At 39.0% G+C, this 17,501-nt stretch overlaps 1 protein-coding gene across 6 annotated transcripts in view; it reads right to left on the reverse strand.

Moving 5' to 3' along the window:
* The window catches only part of LOC579712 (histone-lysine N-methyltransferase ASH1L), a 76,495-nt gene that overhangs the window by 37,340 nt on the left and 21,654 nt on the right, over positions 1-17,501 (reverse strand). For 3 of the 6 annotated variants that reach the window (XM_030976609.1, XM_030976611.1, XM_030976607.1), the window contains exon 1: positions 7,941-8,559. In XM_030976609.1, the coding sequence (XP_030832469.1) occupies positions 7,941-8,161 (221 nt within the window). In that variant the 5' untranslated portion in view covers positions 8,162-8,559. Of the gene's footprint in view, positions 1-7,940; positions 13,567-17,501 lie in introns of those variants that run through there. The other 3 variants (XR_004062413.1, XR_004062412.1, XM_030976608.1) reach the window with 2 other exon arrangements.

Below are 17,501 nucleotides of genomic sequence, written 5' to 3' on the forward strand. Positions count from 1 at the left end.
AAGACTTATCAGAATCTACATGTGTGCCTACGTTACCTATCTTGGCCAAATAGATAGAAGCAAAGACAGTGTTTCCATTAATATTTCAACTAAATCACATTTATTTGAATGTTTTTTACAGAATATTGGCAATCTGTCCAAATTACAATAATTGTCAGAACCCTGCATCTTCAAAAATGATTTTATTTCCTTTTAAAAGTTCATCATGATTCCATTTCAAAAGAATATCATGACTCCATTTCCAATTAAAACAAACAATTGTTATGACTTTTTTAAAACACATAATAGAGAAAGTGTGACACTTCAGATAATAGTCATACACATTCACAATTAAAACCTGGGTGTAAGACTTCCATTCCAGCATGCAAGTCACATTGTAAAAGTTTTGTTTTTACTCTCATAACAAGCATATTTCCAAACAAAGCGCTTTTTGTCTACAGTATGTCATGTTCAATAACCGCTTGAGGTTCCTTGATATGAGGCCCTTATAATAGAAAAGCTAAACCACCCCTATACAAATTTAAGTTCGTCGCGAACTCGTATTATGCTCGTGGTAAGCTTAATAAGATCGTTTTTTAGGCTTTAAGCTCGTAACACGCTTCCAGGACGCTAGTAACGATCTTACAAAATCTTCACGAGCTCGTGAACGAGTTCGTCACGAGCTCGTGGCAAACTCGCGGGTAAACTGGGCAGCTCATGGCGAGCTCGTGGGTAAAAGGGGGAGCTCGTGGCGAGCTCGTGACGAGCTCGTTGGTAAAAGGGGGAGCTCGTGGCGAGTTCGTGGGTAAAAGGGGGAGCTCGTGGCGAGCTCGTGGGTAAAAGGGGGAGTTCGTGACGAGCTCGTTGGTAAAATGGGGAGCTCGTGGCGAGCTCGGGCATAAACTGGGGAGCTCGTGGCGAGCTCGTGGGTAAAAGGGGGAGCTCGTGGCGAGCTCGTGGGTAAAAGGGGGAGCTCGTGGCGAGCTCGTGGGTAAAAGGGGGAGTTCGTGGCGAGCTCGGGTTAAACTGGGGAGCTCGTGGCGAACTCGGGGGTAAACTCGGGAGCTCGTGGCGAACTCAGGGTTAAACTGGTAAACCCAGCCCTCTAGGGTGGACACCAAAGTTTCATAATTTTTTTTTAAATATCTATTTGATTCAAAATTGAACAATTCAATGAATTTTATATACACAATGTAGAAAGCCTTTCTTGTGAAAGATTAGAACGATTATAAATGAAGTTTTCTTAACAAAATTGTATTTTGTATTTTTCATATACGGTAACGCATGTTATGGGTGGACACCAAAGAATTTTTAGAATTTCAAACATGTGCTGTTTTTTAAACTATAACATTTTAAGCTTCATCTTTTTTTAATTGATTTGATCCATGGAGTTCTTCCAAGAAATAAACTGGGAATTGTCAAAGTTGTTCATATAATGTGCATTCATCATGCAGAAGCACCAAATGGAACGCGTGTTGCATGGTGGACACCATGCATAACAACTGTTACAAGATGTGAAATATGGTGATTATGAAAAAACTTTGCCACGCAACCTAAGGTTATTAACGACATGAGCATAAATAGATTCAGCACAATTACTACCAGACAATAATTGAACATCAGATAGTCATACAAATTTAGAGAATACTCATTACCAGGAACTAGGTTTTTTCATGTCACGTTTTGGTGTACGTCCTAAAAAGGGCAAAAAATGGGTTTCACCTTACATAAAAATTTAAACCCAGGGTTTTGAAACACAACGTTATTTAAGTTATCTCCACTACATATCTGCATTAAGACATGGACAAAACTATCACCATAGAATATACTCTTTTATTTTTATACTTGGATCTGAAATATCCATGGTGAAATCTCTCCAGTATCATAAAAATACACATATGCAATTACATTGAAAGTTCAGAAAATTTATGTTGAAATTGAAACAATAGCTTTTTCATGCTGAAGTAACCTGTCAAATTTCTTGTAAATTTAATTAAATTCTTTTGAAACTTTGAAACATTTATTTGCAGCATACCAGATTGGGAAGGGGGGGGGTGCCATTTATTCTGACTGTATCATATATTTAACAACCTGAAATGTCACTATCAGGTATTACATAAGACCACACACCCAGTGCTTGATTCGAGGTCAACTCCCTGTTTCTATCTTGCTCTCTCCTTATGTACATAGGATCCCCCCTGCTTAGACACAAATCCCTATTCCTCTCTTCTCCCCTCTCTCACTTTCTTGTGTACTCTCTCTTGTGGAATTACCACTGGTAGCATTCCTGATAAGAATGAATTGATTTAGGCCCATTTTGTCAAGTCTTTTTCTATCTTGCTGTTGTGGAGAGCAGACATGGGTTTTGAATGGTATTGCAGCTCCTTTGTTTTAGGTAAGAGAAAAACTAATTTCTCACACCTTTTAACTAAATGTTCTATTGTGTATTTATAATAAGACTAGGCCAACAGTTAGGCCTACCTCTCTTATACATTTATGAAAGAGAAGTGTAGAGTAATGATTAATGAGATAATGTATTCATTCTCTTTCTCGTGAGATATCTTTTCATATATTGGGAATTTTGTTTATCTATCTAGCACATAGTATATTCACTTCAATAAAGTAACATTAGATATCTATGTGATAATGTTATATTCATGTAAACATTTCTGTATCTTGAATGACAAACCCTACCTTTTAGGCAACATGAGAGCACAAGAATGCATTTGGTCTGAATACTGAAAACTAGTTTGCTAGCGGATATAAAGAAGGGATTGTTCTAGAGATGCTATAGTGTACATGTATCATTACTTGGTACCCTGGGTTGGTGAATACACTGACAAAAAGGGGGGATGCTACATAGTTATTGTATAAATACCGCTTTATAAGTTTGGATCTTTGTAATATTATGAGTGATTAGAATGATGGATAAATAATTACCAAAATGGATAATAATATTTCTTCAAAGGCAGAGTATTATACAGTGTAATTACTCACATATTTAATTTCATTATACAGTGTAATTATATAATTTGGAAATCATTTATTCATTCATATTGTTGTGTGAGGTTGTGAACCATGCATACAGGTAACATGTATTATACAGGGTTTGTATTGACTCTAATAAAGAGCTACTTGTTTTAAGTTACATTTTATGTTATATCTTTTCTTTCTGTTCTTTGATATATTAGTGATTTAATTGATTGATATCCCAGAAGTAATGAGCTTTTAAATTGCCCTAAGAGTATCACTGTATTCTTCACCAGCTAGCCAACTGAATTGCCCTTGCATGGCCAGCCTGCAGATGTTACCAGGATATTGAAAGGCTGATGGATATTGAAAGGCTGATAAGTTAGATAAATATATATATATGCTTGCCAATAGCTCAACAGGATCATCAAGTTCACCTCTATATGTAGACACAAATTTGTTCTCAATGCCAACCTGCTGTTAAGCACGCCATTATAAAGCGTGCAGCCATTTTTTCCACGAGATTGTCGACGAACTCGCCGACGAGCTCGTCGACGAACTCGTTGACGAACTCGCCGACGAACTCGTTGACGAACTCGCCGACGAGCTCGCCAACGAGCTTATCGGCCAGTGACGAGCGTGTATATTTCGAGCACGCCAACGAGCTCGCCAACGAGCACGCCAACGAGTTCGTAGCTAATTTGCATATTTGGAACGAAACGAGCTCGCTGGCGAGTTCGTCTGCTTGCTCGTCAACGAACTCGTTGGCGAGCACGCTGACGAGCTCGCGTGTAAGCGTACTGAAATTTGTATAGGGGCAAGCCCGGGAGGTGAGTAAACTCGTCCTACATGACTCCTTGTAGGAGTATACAGGTACCAAAAGGAGGGGTTTAAAGGAATAAAATACATGCAGAAAATATAGAACATGAGGAGTAATATAAAAGAAAAGGACCACAGATTAAGCAGTACACAGAAAAGACAGCATAAAAAAGAGACAGACAGAGAGAAGGGGGGGGGGGAGAGAGAGGGGACATACGGACAGAGATACAGACAGACAGGGAATATAAGAAAAATAGAGAGGCTGGTTTAGAGAAAGAGAGAGAGAGAGAGAGAGAGAGAGAGAAGAGAGAAAGAGAAGAGAGAAGAGAGAAAGAGAAGAGAGAAAGAGAGGAGATACAACAGAGAGACAGAGACAAAGAGGAAGAGGGAGATAGAGAGAGAGAGAGAGAGAGAGAGAGCGAGCATGAGAAGGAAAAAATATATTTTAGCATTTCACAAATTAAAGTTTTCATATCTTTCCAGTATCCTGACTATCAAATCCAAAAAACAGAAAACCCTGACTGGTATCTTTTGCTTTCAATCTATCATCTCCATCAAAGACAAATTTTCAATTTTGATGAAATAACTCTCTCCAGATGCACCCATTTATCATTGTCAAGACACGTGACAACGATGAAATATCTCGTGAGATTTCTGCCTAATCTGCGGTGAATGCTACCTGTCATACGGACACTTTGACTAAATCAAGGCATCTCATCAAGCACTATCATCTATAAAAGCCTCAGACCGTTTGAAAGTCCTCCAAGAAAGTATGACTTATCTGTCGAGCAGGAAAGATCCTTCGACCACTGAGGAGGAAAGAGAATCCGCAAGCCCTCCGAGGCATTTCCGTACTCAGAAATACACACCCCTCAATTAAGAGCTCTCAAGATGAAATGATAGCAAAGAACAAAAATGGCTCACCATTTTCCCTCAATAATTGCTTGGTGGTGTGCATAAAGCGGTAATCGCAAGCAATTTCTCTCTGTCAGCGACGCATAATGTTTCTTTTTTTTTGTTAACACCAAAAACTAATCATCTATCATTAACCACTGAAAGCATTTGAGGCATTTTATTACAAAGATTTTTATCAGAAAAAAAAAGAAAAGGAGAAGTATTAATCGAGATCTCCTTCATCTTTTTAGACGATATTTGATTGAAAAGAAATCATCTGTCTACAAAATTTCTTTATGTGGTAAATTGACTGATGAAAGAGATGCAGTAGCTATATTCAAATGGAGAAAAGAAAAATTACAATAAAAACCTGCTTAATATCTTTTTTTAAATATGAGGATTCAAATAATCCTGGTTCAATAAACTTGAAGAAAAGAAGCCTGTGGTTCAATGTACTAAAAACAAATAAAGGACAAACTTAAACATCAAAACAAGTCATTGTGACAAGGATTTCACGAATGGTTCTATGAATGAGACAAGGACATTTCAAAGAAAACTATGGAGGTAAAAAATATTCAGACAGAATGTTTTTCTTTTAAACAAGAGAATTACTGTTATTGCAATAACAAGGAGGTTAACTACTGCCCCAAGATACATTTTCACAAACTTCAATTCTTGTTTCGAAGTAACTAATTTTAAAAAACTGTTTGGATTAGAAATAGAGTACTTTTATCACAGCAGGCTTATCCATGAAGTGTTTTGTTAATATACTTCCAGAGAAGAAAAAAATCGTAGACAGGTTTTGAACAACAATAAAAAAGAAATAGTCTCGAGCCTAGTTTGCTTTCACAGAGGAGTGGATAGAAACATTAAATAATGTCATGGTATAGTGGTTCATTCACTTGACTCTTAATCAAAGGCTTGAGGGTTCCAATCCCAGCATGGCACTTGCATCCTTTGGCAAGACATTAATCCACATTTGCCACTCTCTACCCAGGTGTCAAATTCTGATGTGGCTACCCAATCATCATTATCATTTATATTTGTGAGAAAATATGAAAGGAATGGAAAGCCATCATGAAGAAAAAAAGTACATTAGGACTTATGTCAACATTTGTCAGAGGTAGATGGTTTCATCTCCTTGATAACGTAGATCCTCTATATTCTGTTTGGAACCAGAAGGGCGTTAACTTCATGTCTACATTAACCTAGAGTAAACCTATTTCTGGCTCTGCACAGAATATTTTCCTTTCAATACATCATTTACATTTCTTTGGTGATCTTGGGGGAAAAATGCTGACTTTACACCTCTTTAAATTGCTTTCGCAGTTCAAACTAGCACCTTATACTAAACAAAACTAAAATAAGTTTCAGTTTAATTCCGGAAATGGTTGAGATGATGAAAGCCAGCGATAGAAAGAACTTTTCTATTTCACTTTGGAATTCCATTTCTGATTCCCACAGTAATAAGAGGATAGATGGGCACTAATACCTCACACAATCAGACCACTACTTCTCCCCCGTCCCATCCTATTAAATACATGTGTGTTGAATTACTGTTGAATTACGGTAGAATTCCACAACTAGTTCTCTTTTTGCACATTTCCCTGGCCTTTGTATTCAAATCAGTCCAATAAAAACATCACACCTCTTTTGTCAGGCAACGAACTTTGCAAGTGTTGAAAAGGGAATAAGTAAGGAAAAAACTTTTCAGCCATGTAATGTCAAAATGGTGAGAATCCCCCGCCGGGGAGAAATAAGAGAGAGCGATTTTCTCTGGGAGATGGAGCTTTGAATTTCCCTCTCGGTCAGTTTAAATTCAAGCTTCTAAACCTGGAGGGGAATGAAATCCAAACTTCACAAATCAAACACAAGCCAATATGTACACATAAAGCTAGAGAAAATAATAACAACAAGCCAGGAGCAGTCGAGGAAAGGCAAGAATGTGATGGAAGAGCAAAAAGAGCAATATTATTCTCTCCAAATTTCTCTAACCTTGTAGCCCAGGAGGGGATTATTTCAACATCATTCTGAAGTTTAGTTTGGTGAAATAAACTTTACTTGGGTAAATTAATAACGGAGAGACATTTTTGAGACGAAAAAGTGTTTGGTGTCAATGTATCCATGTAAAGCAGTAGGTGGAAAACTTCACTTTAGAATATTATAACAATGTTAAGCGCTATGGAAACTATTTTCAGAACCAAGAGTGTGACAGTAGGTTTAAGATACAACACTTTCATAGTTCTAAGTATTTCAAATCATTGTATATTCTATATTGCACTACAATGCACCATGTTTCTTGTTGTTAATCTTTTAAGTTGAGCATTGTTACATCATTAAGATGTACCTCAAATTGATTTTATTTTTAAATTTTGAGACCAACAATATATTCCAATAATTACTGAGGATTGACATGTAACCCCTAGTCTAAATAAAACATTCATACAGTTTAAGATTTTACCGTAATGGACAAGCATGGACAAATTGTCCTAGACGATATGTTTAATATATGTTACGATATGATGAAAGACTTAGGAATACCATATTGGCCGTGAGTACAGTCCCACATATGTACATTTATGTGTTTTCTTTAACGTTCACCTCAAGGAAGACAACATAGACGTTGTCTGGTCTGAAACAAAATACCTCACGTGTAGATTGAATATCACCATGTGACGATGATTCATCCACTACCAAAGTCAGATCAGATTTTCTTCCATTTCATCACAATTTGTTGTCACCCCAAAAATTTCTCCCACTTATTCATGGATGTGAGCTGATTGAACATTTTCACTTGCAATTGAAAATTCTATTTCCATGATAGAAAACACCATAATTCTTTGAATTTCAACAATGCTACTGACTTCTCTTCTCCAGTTTCGTTCAATATCATTAATATTTAAATCAAATATAGATTGAAATCACATGTTTTCATCCAGAATGATTATGAAATGGAATAAATCAACAGACTGCTTCTGATGTCAAATATACCTTAAACCTTCCCACAGTACGTAACATTTGGAAGGTAAATAACACCTCATGTCAAAACATTTTTGTTTCTGTTTGCAACATTTAAAAGCACATCTATACTAGCATGAGGGGATTATTTAGTCATTCTTCATAAAAACATGAAAAGAAATAAAGGATTATTTTATTCTTCTAAAAATTCAAAGATTCAGATTGATAGATTTAGTTGATGTGTTGGTCAAAATATGGATTACTTTCCTTGAATAAAGAGCTAGTGATAAATAAGAGATGTAATATGACAAAGTACTTACCCTTTAGGATCCTGTTCAGTCAGCTGAGGAGGGGGCTCTTTCATCAGCTTCCTCTTCTTGAGGGGGATCGACGATTCGTCCAACACAGGAGGTGTCGCTTTGGCAACAGAGGTCTCTGGAGCCTTCTTCTTGGTCACCTTAAGAACTTGCTGGGATGTTTTCTTTACCCGGACATAAGCCTTCGGTAGAGATGCTGCCTGGAGTTTGGAGCTCTCTGACATTGCAACTGGAATGGGTGGGGTAGTAGGGGGGACAGATGATGCAGGAGTCGAAGTTGATGGAATGGACTTGGGGGCAAGGATTTGGTTGGGGAGGCAGGGGAGGAGGAGGAGGAGGTTTGTAGCTCTTGGGTGGATGCACTCTCCACGGCAGTCGTAGCTGATGGTAATTCCTTGACGACATCTTCTGTATCTGCTTTGATTGTCTCAGGTGGAGAAACATCAGATTTTGATGCTTTTGCACTGTTCATACTTCCTTTTGCGGCTGTAGCACTTTCTTTCATGTCAGATAACTTCTTTAATTTGGAATCGGCTGGCACTACTGCAGCTACTGATCCTGATGGATGTGCTTCTTCAGGTTCTGCAGATTTGGATGACTTCTGGTCAGTACAAGAAGCAACAGTAGATGTCCGTTGTGTCAGATTGGCTAACAACGATGACATTTTGCCAGTAATAAGAAAAGACAGAGGTTCTTCATCTGGGAGTTCATCAAGGTTTTCAACATTCAATTTTCTAATAGCTTGTTCCTTGGACTTTTTCACTTTTCCAGAAATGATCTTCTTCAATTTTTTCTTCTCAAGTAATCTGAGCTTTTTGGGAGACATTTTCAATTTCTTAGCGAAGATTTTAGGGGAAATTGCAGGCGAGATTTTAGTTGATTTACAAGATGCAGGTAATTTTGTTGATTTGCCTGAATGTTTTGATAGTTTGGTTGGTGCAGTTGTACTTGATGCTGATTTGGATGGAATAACTGTGTTTTTAATGTTTGGTGGTGATGCTTTGGTCTTTTCATCTTTTTCTGAATTCCCTTTTGATGAAACTCCTTTACTTGACACCTTTTTGTTTGATGTCGCCACTTTGGCAGGGACGGTTTTTCTTGATGTTCCTTTCGTTGTTGAGACTTTGGTGGGTGTTTCTTCATCTGAACTGTTGTCAGGTGAGACAAGGTCTGCAGGACCTTGGGCAGAAGTAATGAAAGAATCAGAGGCACTTTCCACCATTTCAACAGGTGACTTTGGTACTTCAAGAGATTTCTCAGGGCTAGACTCAGTTTGAAGAGCGGTTTCTGACAAATTTTCACTGCATCCTGTTTCATCTGGCAACTTTTCCTGGGAGGTTTTCCCAGCCAATTTTGCTGCCAATAGTTTCTTCCAACCTTTCTTAGGTCCTCGTTTTCTGCCTTTCCTTTTGGCAATGGTAACACTTTGAATGAAAGACTCTTTCTCGGCACAAGCAACAGTCTGTATTTCTGCTGGTACATCCACATTTTGATTTTTCATGCTATTTGCTGTCTTTGATTTTCCAGGAGGGCGGCCTCTCCTCTTTGGTATCTTGTTGGGTTGTTTAGTGACCTTCTCTGCAACATGAATAGAATTATCTGATGCAAGGTGGTCCACATGGCAAATTTCAGTTGTCCTATCATCAATAATATCACCTGCGGTTATAGATGGCATATTGTGATCATCACCACTAGTACTGCTTGCAGAATCAAAGATCAATGTATCACGACTTATCGTATCCGAATTTATAGTACTTTGAACTTTCCGCTTTCTCCCGGGAGTGCCCTTCGGCTTAGACAGCTTCACTGGCAAAGTATTTGGCACACTACTGAGAAGACGCTTTTTGGGAGGACGACCTCTTCGCTTTGGTTGAGGAAGGGGTTGGTCAGACACCTGGGCTGGTATTGCCTGATCAGGAACAGAATGGGGAATCGGAAAAACTAATGCAGGAGGATCGTCAGCCACAGCATCAGAGGCAACAAGTGGTATTTTCCTTGGCCTTCCTCTGGGCCTTCCTGTGCTATTTTTCTTCAAAACCTTGGCTTTAGCCAAACTCACTTTCACAGGCAATGTCTTAGGCATTTGTTTCTTCTTTCCTTTCTTCTGAGCAGGTACCTTCGTCGATGGCTGAACATCAGCTACTGATCTTATGTTGAGGTTGTCACCAGGTATAGGTGTTGAACTATCTTCTGATGGTGCCTCAGCATTGGTTGTTCTGTTACTGACTCTATTTAGAGATACTCGAGACATGCTCATGCTAGATGCACTAGCCATGGCAAATGATGTTGGTGCTCCACTGGCTGCAGATCTAATTATGCTTTGATCAAACATACCAAAGACAGGCTCTGAATCAAGAGAGTCCACATGGTTGGATGATTCATCTTCCTCATCTTGAAGAAAGCGATTCTTTTCACGCTCTCGCTTTTTCTTCCGATGTTTGTTCAAGCGATGGAGTTTCTTATACCTCAAGGCAGTAGCCAGGTAAGATGGTCTGAGAAGATACGAGTTGTAAGACGAGTTCATTTTGGCAATAGACGTAAGATAGTTCTCTACTGGTTTCTTTGCAAGGTTAGGATGATGCGGGCTCTGCTGCACACTTGCAAGTGTAAGTTCTGCCATTAGCATGGCTAGAGAATCCATCTCAAACAGGAAGGTTGGACTAACACGACCAAGCATACGTGACATGTGGTACCTTTTCCTCCTCTTCTTGCAATGCAGATTCAAAAACTGCCACTGAGCATGCTTCAACTTTCTATGTTTTTCCCGCTTTCCAAAACCATAGAGTCCATGATCTGAAGTAGCTAGAGGATGTGATTCCAAAACCTCGGTGGGTATTTCAGTTTCAGTTGCGGGTGGGACAGATAGTATCCTTTTGTGTTTGTCACTTAACTGTTGGTCAGGATTGCTGTTGTTATCAGTACCTATACCACTATCACTAAAGAGGGTTTCCTCACTGACACACGTTGTGGCACTTTGCGGGGAAGGTGTCTGTTCTTTATGCTTTGATTGTCCTTCTGACTGTCCGTTTTCACTCACTTTCTTTCCCTTCCCTAACCCGGTGGCAGAAGAATGATCCGGCTCTGCAAACACATGTGAATCTTTTTTGTTATTAGAGGACTTTCCATGTTCCTCGGAACCCGAGGGGGATGCGTTTTTCTTTGGTCTTCCAATTTTCCTTGTTTTGGCCTTTTTGTGTGAATTATTTATGGTGTCATTAGAAAATCCTGGTTTAGAGATGGGAGTGAAGGTATGCTCGGTATCAGGAATGTCAATGTGTAATGGAGTTGTTGGGCTCAGAGTCTTAGATCCTCCTAATAAATTCTTCTTCACTGAATTCTTACTCTTGATCTTTTTTGTCTTTTTCACAGCTTTATCACTCTTTCCAGAAGGCGATGTTGAATGACTGTGTTTGAGTTTCTTACTGGTGGTCTTCTTGTTCTTTGGCACGGTCTTAAGCAAGAGTTCTGGATGGGAAAGACTACTTGTTGGTAAGGTTACCGACAGCTTGGGCAGATGGGCAATCTTTTTACTCTTCCCACTTTGGGATTTCTGGGTACTACTATCATACCCGACATCTCTATTGTCATCATCACTGTCAATATTGTTCATAAGGACTGAAGCTGCCATTGTAGGAGACAACCTGCCACTCTTGATCAAAGAGTGCACACTATCTGAGTTCAACACCTTTGTTTTTACCTTTTTCTTCTTTCGAACTACCTTTCCAGAACCACCCCTGCTCAAGCCGTTGAGCTTTTTAAGGCTACCATCACTATTTTTGTGAATCTTTTTAACCTTCTTCTTTTTCACCTTTCCACTTTTAGAAGAGACAGGGCTTGAATTGTTGCTACTAGATGACTTTTCACTGTGGCACACTGACCCTAGTGGGTTCGATTTCAAAGACTTCTTTTTGACCTTACGAGTACTGTTTCCACTCTTTGATCCTAACTTAGAGAGTGAAGGGCTGATGGACTTGGATTTTTTCTTTGTTTTCACTTTGCTAATTGTCTTTTTTACTTTCTTGGTCTTAGGCTGCCCACTAGGTGGTGTCGAATGTTTAAGTTTTGATTTCTTCATTTTGTGAGCACTGCCTTTACTTTTGCCTTCTTGCACAGGGCTACTGTCCCCGTCTGATGAACTCAACGTTAATGAGGTGACAAACTGTTCAACTTTCTTGTGGTTCTTTTTCGTAGATTTGTTGCTGCTCTCTGATGACACTGGAGATACCAAAGGTGACTTAGTGCCTTTGTGTCCCTTGTGTTCTTTATGTTTGGGTTTGGTACTGCTATGCAATTTGGGGGAGGATACAACTTTGATGCTCTGCTTTGGCGACTTTTTGTGATTTATTTCAGATTTCTTTGTGGATACCACATGTTTGTCTTTTGTCCTAACTTTACTAGTTTTGCTAACCTCCTTTGTCTTTGAGACTGAATGGTTCTTGGTCGGCGTTGCTCCTTTATTTGTTGCTGATGGACTTGACAGTGTGAGATCACTGGTGAGCGACTGACTGGGATACTGAGTTGGAATTTTTGACTTTTTTGCTTTGGTGCCAGCTTTCGGACTTTGTTGCTGGCCATACTGACCTTGATGTTGATAGACCTGTTTCACTTTAGGACTGTACCCAGTAGCAACAGTATATTCTGATCCAAGTCCTCCTTGCATTTGGCACATCCTTTTGGCAAACAGTTCCTGGTCTTGTTCATCACTTGTTGCATTAGGAGTATTATCAGATTCTTTTTCACTTACAAGTGCATCAGCTCCAAAATTATGTGCATAAGACTGGTATCCAAAGCCTGGCTGTTGAGCAGGGGGAGTCACTAAAGCTGTAGTCGCGTCCTCCCCTTCTCGCACTTCAAGAACTGATTCTATCATCATACTGGTGTCTATGTCATATGCATTTGAAGGAACCTGCACGTTGTCCTGTTGGTTGCTGTGGTTCTGTTTCATTGGCATGGATGCTTGTTGCTGCTGTGGTTGCTGCTGGTTGGACCCCATTAGAGATGACTGGGCAACCATTGCACCAGGGGTCTGGGAAGTTAATGACTGAGATATCATAGCTACAGGAGGCATTCCCATGACGCCCATATTGTTGACAGTCTGGCCATTGCCAAGTTGTTTGCAGTACTCCACGTTGATATTATCCGTCTGCAAATGCTGCTGGATCTCTGCTTCCGAGAACGCTAGAGAGTCATTCATAAGCGAATGAGCCAAGGATTCCATCTCCAGCTGTTCCGTTGCACCCGAGTTGACAAGGGCCTGCAGGAGGTTGTCATCGACTTCCTGCAAGAGGGCATTGTTGGTCTCTTCGTTGCCTCCTGCCTGGACCATGACCCCCTCGCATTGCGTGAGGGTGATCCCATTTGCGGCACTTGTACCGACATCAGCATTGACGACCGCATCAACATCGGCAAGGGACACCTGGACAGGTTCATCTCCATGGGCAGCATGACTATGGTCAAACTGAAGCTGTAGTCCCACACAGCTCTCCATTGTGCCCTCCTTGGCTTGGTGGCATGGGGCACTGCTTTTGGCGTTGCGGTCCTGACGAGATGTCTCTTTGTCTGGCGAGTTGTTATTGTTGTTTGTGACGTCTCCAGGTTCAGTCCCTGGATCTATTCTTGCATGTTGAATCTAATACAAAGAAAAAGACAAAATAAACAAGTACAAATTAATAATATGATTTTTCCCTCAAGCAAAACTCATGAAGAGCAACATAGGTAAGACACATAAATGTTAGCTGTCATAGAACTGAAAAATATTCAGATATAAAACATGAACAAACAGGTTTTGTTATTATGGATAAAAAGAAGTATGAAGAAAGATAGTCAACATGATAATATAAGGATAATATTCATTACATCCCATCTCAAATGTCAAGCTATGATATTGGACTACAATCATAAATCAATGAATGAGAAATGGTCTGCACAATGACCATTTTCAATAAACCAATAATACACGGTTGCATCCACACGTCTTTCTCCTGCTAATTGCTGTTACTACAATACTTATTTATTCTACTGTGAAAGAGTCAATGCACTCTGGGTTTTCTGACAGCCAGAAACATGATCTCCGTTCTGTAGAGGAAGCAGAGCAGAGGAAAACTGGTGGAAATTGTCCCAGAAAAAGCAACAGACAAAGAAACAACTAACCAGCATTGCCTTTTGACTGGGCGCAACGTCACCAAGGCTGACTTCACACGTAGCTTCCCCAAGGGATGGTGTGGCAGTTTATTAGGCGAGCCCTAGCTACCCAACAGCGCTCCTGACCATGTATTGAACTACACACTCGCTCAGGCTTCCTGCTCGGTGCAATTATACCTGTATCGAGCTCCAAGAGCAATTTACGCTGGGGAGATGAAAAAAGAGGATCTCTATTTTGCGCTAGCTCTTGCTTCATTATGATTCAAGATCGGATATGACCCATCCTCCTCTCTACCAAGCTCTCTTCAATATTGATGATAGTCTGTTGACATATGAGTTTCAATAACACTGCTGCAAGTCATAAACATACATCAATCGCAACAGAATATCATCTGATGGCAAAAACAGGTTCTTTCACAGGATAGGATGATATGAGGGATGCAGGAGTTTCATTCGTATTAATCTCTCTTTCTAGAGGTGCAAAGTGCAACGTTAAAATGCATCATAAAGCAATAATTTTGTTGCCTTTTTATCTCAATGAAGACCCTCCAGCAATAAATGAAATAATTAAATTTGTCCTCATACATAAAAACAAATTGATGTATTTAACCCCATTCGTTATGAGCTAGAAGGGCATTAACTCTCCAGGAAAATGCAGAAGTTAATATATATATACCATGCTTACACCTTACACATTCAAAGATTATATTTATCAAAATACCTTTAAAAAAATAGAAAAATAAAAGAAACTCAACAAGTGGTTGCATGGACATCTTCTTCAATCAATTAACAATTAATATGTAATATATCACATCAAAAACAAAAAAATCCTACTGCCAGGCTTTTATAGCTTCATATAAAACTATAACATATAGAGAAGAAAAAAATTGCCAACCCGTTACTTATACCCCATAATTCCCGTCCCACCAGCTAGATATAAGCGGACCTAATTCTCCACATATGTCAGGGTGAAAAGCTCATGAAATTGAAGTACCCTCATGGATCAGCTCCTAATTGAAGTTCATAAAACCTGATACGGAGAGAGAAGCCAAAGTCAATGGCCTGGATGGAATAGAGACAAAGGCCGTTGATCTGATGAACGAGATCCTAATCAGTCTTAATCAACTAGACCAGTGATTCAGACGGCCGGCTATTAACACAGTCAGTGACTCGAGAGAGCGACCGTGGGAATTGCACCCATTGAGAACGTGTGTTAATCCTCTCAATACTAATGTTAGAACTCGGCAAACCACTCATGTGAATGCAAAGCACTGGGAAGAGTGGACTTTGAAATGATGCAGTATCAAAGATGACTATACTATACCTAGGATACCTAATCTATATCAGAATAGCAATTTCTTATGAATACCATACACTTTCAAATACAACATCAAATGTTTTTTTATAAACTGTGAGTGATCATTTTAAAAGCATATATATTTGCAAATGTATATATTTTACTTGTGTTGTGACTTGTGAGTAACAATAATCTTTAAAAAAGGCCATAGCGAATAAATTTCTCTATCTACAATGTTTGGTTCATTAAAAAATTGTGGGTTGAGAACCAAATTGCAGGTGTTCAAGAAAGAGTTAAATACACATCCCAATTTACAGGACATGTATGTATTATAGAAATATGGTCATTTATTGAGCATAGACATCAAAAATATATATTTATTTTTAAAACTGTACCAGTTTATGTTCTTTAAATGAATCTGAAAACCAATAACAACTCTAATAATTGTATTACCCTATATTTGCAATTACTGTAATTCCATATATCTGATATCTGATATTGATGATTTCTAGTGTTGACATAAATATTGAAAGCCAGAAGGACATCAAATCAGGCTCTAAACAGATACATTATCTTGGACAAAATACCTTCTTGGTTCTTCCTCATCATAGCAGGATGTATATCAAAGCACTGCTTATAGATATAATAAGATACAAATACAATATGGTGTTATTTCTATATCATACGTGTAGTTCTTTCTGAAACCGAAACTCTCGATCTGCCCACAGACTGCAGACTGGACAATGGCTGAAGATATTAAAATCAAGACCTTGGAGAATCGTATCCTGGATTGGCAATGGCAGGTCCTTTTTCTTTCAAACGAAAGCAGATGGCCATATCAGTCTTCAGACAATCCAAACTAAATGAGCATGCATGCTTTAATACGCCCGTCTGTTTGAGTAGGATCTGCTCCTAGTAGCACCATTCATTTGTCCGAGTTTACTTTCACAGCTACCATTATATCATCTGCAGAGAGCCAGAGGGACGTTACATTTAGTTGTATCTGAAACGGTATGATTTAATGTCTTTTGAGCTCTAAACAGACTGTTTGGAACAACCTGTTAAACTTATACACTTTAACACAGAGTTAATCCTCTAGAGGATCCAGACAGACAGAATTAATGGTAGACAAGAAAATAGAATCCACCTGCATGAGATATTGACAAAAATTTATAATTTTGACTCTCTCCAGTTTGGGAAGTAAATAACTTGTACCTTTCTTGAGTTCATAGTATGCAGCATGCTTTAAATTGTCAAATCTAAAGTACAATGGCTCATACTGGTATCAATTAACACAGCCTTAATGTCCTTCTGGCATTCAACGGATGCAATTATTATTTATTAGTATGAAGAAAATTAAAAATTCACTTTGTATTTACCGGTACATACAGTGGGTAGGTACCTCACCTCAATTAAAGCAGTAAATAGTAAATATCATCTTCGAGGAAGCCATGGAACTGATGTCCAGTTATAAATTTACCCGAAAGGATAATCACTAAGATGATGTCATTAATGAAAGAGCCCTTATTAACAGACTACATCACAAACAGACAGCCCTTTTCACCCCAAACAAACATCCACATTCCATTCAACATTTATATGTGGACACAATACCTGAATACATACAATGTACGTGCACGAGCAGCAACAATCACATTTACACATATGTAAAGGAACAAAACTAGCACGGTCTGGATATTACTGCGCTGTGTATAATTCCCATAGCTACAAAGAGCTTATCACATACCGCTGCAGTCATACGTGTCCTTGTCACAAACAGCCAACGATCGACTCCCGTAAATGAAGAAGCTCTATTAATGTATGCGATACCTATCATCCCATTATTTATCTCCCTCACCGATCTCTTCCTCATGCTCCTCATTAAGCGTGCTTTCAATTTGGCTGAGAGGACAGTCGATTGTGATGGCGTATTAGGGTGAGCAAGCCAGAACCTGCTGGGCTGCGTAAACTGCCCAATCAAAACTCCCGGATCTCCGCATGACAAAAATTGTCAACAGCAGTGATGTAATGTAGAAATCAATAGTAGCCATGATAGTTCAATCCAGCCATCATATCTCTGTCTGTCTCTGTCTCTCTTTCTCTTTTTTTTCCTTCTCTTCTTCTGT

This window comes from Strongylocentrotus purpuratus, unplaced genomic scaffold (assembly GCF_000002235.5).
Source record: "Strongylocentrotus purpuratus isolate Spur 01 unplaced genomic scaffold, Spur_5.0 spur5_scaffold_9, whole genome shotgun sequence".
Lineage (NCBI taxonomy): Eukaryota > Metazoa > Echinodermata > Echinoidea > Camarodonta > Strongylocentrotidae > Strongylocentrotus > Strongylocentrotus purpuratus.